The sequence below is a fragment of the Oncorhynchus tshawytscha genome, linkage group LG14 (assembly GCF_018296145.1).
Source record: "Oncorhynchus tshawytscha isolate Ot180627B linkage group LG14, Otsh_v2.0, whole genome shotgun sequence".
Classification (NCBI taxonomy): domain Eukaryota; kingdom Metazoa; phylum Chordata; class Actinopteri; order Salmoniformes; family Salmonidae; genus Oncorhynchus; species Oncorhynchus tshawytscha.
In genome coordinates, this window is record NC_056442.1 from 11,460,945 (window position 1) to 11,465,974 (window position 5,030).

At 42.6% G+C, this 5,030-nt stretch overlaps 1 protein-coding gene across 1 annotated transcript; it reads right to left on the reverse strand.

Annotated features, from left to right (window-relative positions):
• Nucleotides 1-4,006: 4,006 nt before the first annotated feature.
• On the reverse strand, nt 4,007-4,795 carry LOC112267536 (growth/differentiation factor 8-like). The gene has a single exon (XM_042296601.1). It carries the CDS (start codon nt 4,790-4,792, stop codon nt 4,421-4,423), a length of 372 nt encoding a protein of 123 aa, XP_042152535.1. The 5' UTR covers nt 4,793-4,795; the 3' UTR covers nt 4,007-4,420.
• Between the last annotated feature and the right edge of the window lie 235 nt (nt 4,796-5,030).

The following is a 5,030-nucleotide window of genomic DNA, read 5'->3' on the forward strand; positions in this document are numbered from 1 at the left end:
CAAAACTGGACAGGGCTGTTCCGATAGATTAACAACCTCCCATGATGTCCTTCGCCGTCCATTTGAAATATTTTCGTGGATATTAGAAGACAATGGTCAAATTCAGTTTTCATTAACTGTAATTAAAGATAGATTACATGTTTGTATTTGTTGACGCGTCGCAAATTTCCCCAAAACATGAGCAAACCATCTAAAGCAAATACTATATTATCCGCTGCCGTTCAGAAGGAGGAGGACACCCATCAGAACAGCCAAGTGTTTACCACGTGTTTTCAGGGAAAGTGAAAGTAGCTGGAGCCTCTGCTGAAACTGGGGAAATGGGCATGGCCCGATTTATAAGTCATTGTTTTTATATATATAATGATTGTCTACTTTGACACTGACAAACTGAAATCAATAAAAACGATTTGGTCTGCATTCAAAGAATAGCCCAGCCCAATGAAGCGAGAACACATAAAAATAAAAAAAAATAAAATGTATTTGTCACATACACATGGTTAGCAGATGTTAATGCGAGTGTAGCGAAATGCTTGTGCTTCTAGTTCCGACAGGAGGAAATATATATACTGAACAAAAATATAAACGCAACATTTTCAAAGATTTTACTGAGTTTCAGTCAATGTAAAAAATCTGTCAATTTAAATTAATTAATTAGGCCCTAATCTATGGATTTCTCATGATTGGGCAGGGGAGCAGCCATGGGTGGGCATAGGCCCACACACTTGGGAGCCAGGTCCACATATTGGGGAGCCAGATCCAGCCAATCTGAATGAGTTTTTCCACACAAAAGGGATTTACTAAAGACAGAAATACTCCTCAGTTTTTGAGAAAAATAAGCTTTTTGGAAAATGTATGGACACATTTTGGGATCTTTTATTGCAGCTCATGAAAAATGTGGCCAACACTTTACACGTTGCATTCATATTTTTGTTCAGTATATCTATTATAGGTTACAGTAGGCTACTAAATAAACTTTCCAGTGGCACACTGACTCACCCAATGAAGATACTGTAAGTAGGCCTATACAGTGCTGCTGTTGGGATTTGTGAGAGAAAAATGTGTTTTTCCCGCAATTGTATTTAGAAATGTGTAAAAGGCAAACTGACAGCAGCAACAAACCATATAAATATAATCCATAGATCACAGTTCCTATTCAAGTCAGGACTGGCAGCCATTACTAGCGTACCATGAGTTTAACAGTCAAATTGCCATGGTAAGAGGTTCTAAAACCCTTCTATAGGTTTTATGGCAATGCAACAAGCTGTTCTATATTAGGCTAGCATGCTTCCCAAATTGTTGGAATACCGGTAACTACCAAAATAAAGGAAACACGTGAGTAAATGAGGCATATAAACTATTTGTTTTGGTGTGGGGTAGATCTTCCTGGCATGGTTTAGGTCCACTTGTAGAATATATGCCAAGGCGCACTGAAACTGTTCTGATAGCTTGTGGTGGCCCAACACCCTATTAAGATCCTTTATGTTGGTGTTTCCTTTATTTTGGCAGTTACATGTATGTGCTTTTGATCAAACTTAATCCACAGTTATTCTGAAACAAGTGATCCTCTGTGGGTAAATTACGCTCTCTGGTGTATTTTGAACATTGAGAGCGGGCTCCTATGTTTTTTTTTGTTCTGTTTTGCCTTTCGGGCCCCCTACGGGCTTGGGCCCAGGGGCATCCCCAGCCGCGCCCTCAGAGCATGCGCAGACCAGCTGGCTGGTGTGTTTACGGACATATTCAATCAATCCCTATCCCAGTCTGCTGTTCCCAAAAGATCTAAGCTAACCTGCCTAAATTACTATTGCCCTGTAGCACTCACATGTGTAATTATGAAGGGCTTTGAAAGGCCGGACATGACACACATCAACACCATCATCCCAGACCCACTCCAATTTGCATACCGTCCCAACAGATCCACAGATGACACAATCTCACTTCACACTGCCCTTTCACACCTGGACAAAAGGAACACCTTTGTGAGAATGCTATTCATGGGTTACAGCTCAGCATTCAACACCGTAGTGTCCTTAAAGCTCATCACTTAGCTAAGGACCCTGGGCCTAAACACCTCCCTCTGCAACTAGATCCTGGACTTCCTGACGGGCCGCCCCCAGGTGGTAAGGGTAGGTAACAACACATGCGCCACGCTGATCCTCAACACAGGGGCCTCTCAGGTGTGTGTGCTCAGTCCCCTCCTGTACTCCCTGTTCCCTCATGGCCAGGCACAACTCCAACACCATCATCAAGTTTGCAGATGACACAACAGTGGTAGGTCTGCTCATAAACAACGACGAGACAGCATAAGGGGACGAGACAGCATCAGGGGACGAGACAGCATATGGGGAGGAGGTCAGAGACCTGGCCGTGTGGTGCCAGGACAACAACGTCTCCCTCAACATGATCAAGACTAAGGAAATGATTGTGGACTACAGGAAAAGGAGGACCGAGCACGTCCCCATTCTCATCGACGGGGCTGTAGTGGAGCAGGTTGAGAGCTTCAAGTTCCTTGGTGTCCACATCACCAACAACCTAACATGGTCCAAGCACACCAAGACAGTCGTGAAGAGGCCATGACAAAACCTATTCCCCCTCAGGAGATTTGACATGGGTCCTCAGATCCTCAAAAGGTTCTACAGCATCCTGACTGGTTGCATCACTGCCTGGTATGGCAACTACTCAGCCTCCAACCACAAGGCACTTCAGAGGGTAGTGCGTACTGCCCAGTACATCACTGGGGCCAAGCTTCCTGCCATCCAGGACCTCGATACCAGGCGGTGTCAGGGGAAGGCCCTACAAAATGTTGAAGACTCCAGCCACCCTAGTCATAGACTGTTCTCTCTGCTACCACACAGCAAGTGATACCGGAGCGCCAAGTCTACTTCCAAGAGGCTTCTAAACAGCTTCTACCCCCGAGCCATAAGACTACTGAACATCTAATCAAATGGCTACCCAGACTATTTGCATTGACCACCCCCTTTTACGCTGATGCTACTCTCTGTTATTATCTATGCATAAGTCACTTTAATAACTCTATCTACATGTAAATATGAACTCAATTACCTCAATTAACCGGTGCTCCCGCACATTGACTCTGTACCGGCACCCCCTATATAAAGCCTAGCTACTGTTATTTTACTGCTGCTGTTTAATTATTTGTTACTTTTAGTTCTTTTTTAGGTATTTTTCTTAAAACTGCATTGCTGGTTAAGGGCTTGTAGGTAAGCATTTCATTGTAAGGTCTACACCAGTTCTATTCAGCACATGTGACAAATACAATTTTATTTGATTTAAATAGTCAATTAATGGTACAAACTATCTGCACGGACCCTATCTTGCATTGACACTATGCACACTCACTTGACTATATATGCACACCATATACACACTCACTCACACACACAATACATTGACACTCCCACACAAAACCCATACACATAAACATTCATTACATACGCACACACACCAAAACAACACAAACACACAAACATTATTATCTATCCTGATGCCTAGTCACTTTACCCTGCCTTCAGGTACATATCTACCTGAAATACTTTGTACCTCTGCACATTAATCTGGTACTGGTACTCCCTTTTTTACAAGGTTTAAAAGGTTTCTTTCTCCATATGATATGGTAAATACTGTATATCCAATGCAAAAAAAATCTACATTTAAATGGTATTAATATTAAATTAAAATATATTTGTTATTTCCCATATATTTCTGTTAATTCCCACAGAAGGTTTCCACCTCTGAATAATCCCCAAAATGTGCAACCTTAATTATTGGTCACATACAAATATTTAGCAGTTGTTATTGCAGGTCTGGCTAAATGCGTGTTTTCCTAGCTCCACCAGTGCAATAATATTTGACCGTGTGCCAAATATGAATTGATTTGCGTTGATATGGTACTAGGAAAGCTCTAATGCCAAACATAGTATGCCTAGCATAATCTGTAGGCTAAACTGATCACAATATAATATGATTAAAGGCCTGAAACATTTGGCTACATAAGGAACATACCATTTTTGGTTTCAATTCATATAGGCTAATAGAGTAGCTCTGTATGTGACACTGTGTTCTGAGGACCACCAAGCTGTTCCAAAATTCAGTGATCCACAATATCGGGGACATCTGTTTCAGTGCAGATTTTGCACTCCTATGACAATTGTGTTATGTGTCCTTAAATATTTCTAGCAGTTCCAGCCACATTGCGGAACGAACCTCGGGGGGAGAGTATGGGCAGTTCATGTCCTCACTCAGAGCAAAGGGTTCATGTTTTTCAAACTCCACATGTCACCTGTAGCCGTTTATGCAAAAATATTATGGATTCTTGTAAGAGGGTTCACTTTGGGATAACTTTTTAACTCATTACACAACACAATGTGCGTGTGTGATTTGTCCTGTCCTCTCATCCTCCCTCTCAGGAGCAGCCACAGTGGTCCACCACCATAGATGGTATCTTCCCATAAATTATCTTCTCCATGCGGTTGAAGTAGAGCATGTTGATGGGGGACATCTTAGTTGGAGTACAACAGGGCCCTGTGGTACCCCGGGCGCCAGCCTTGTTCACCAGGTGAGTGTGGGGGTACTTCTGGAGGTGCATGTACTCACACTCTCCAGAACAGTAGTTGGCCTTGTAGCGTTCGGGGGCAATGATCCAGTCCCAGCCAAAGGCCTCAAAGTCGACGGAGAGGGGGTATCGGCAACACAGCGTCTCTGAGGACTCCTCATCACAGTCCAGGGCTGAGTCCCTCTGGGAACGCTTTAGGTTCTCTGATATCTTCACCTCCATGAAGGGTTGCTGTGAATGGAATGTCAATAAGAAGGGAATCCAAAACAAAACAGCAATGCAAACATCTGGTGGCATAACTCTGATCTCCTCTGTGGATTGATTTATGTTTATACATGGTTATAAATATATTTTATTAAACCTTGTAACCAACATATTATGATGCCTAAAGGCAAAACCACATTCCAAATCATTAAGATATAATTACATTGATACACCGTAGGTCTGTACTTACCAGTCC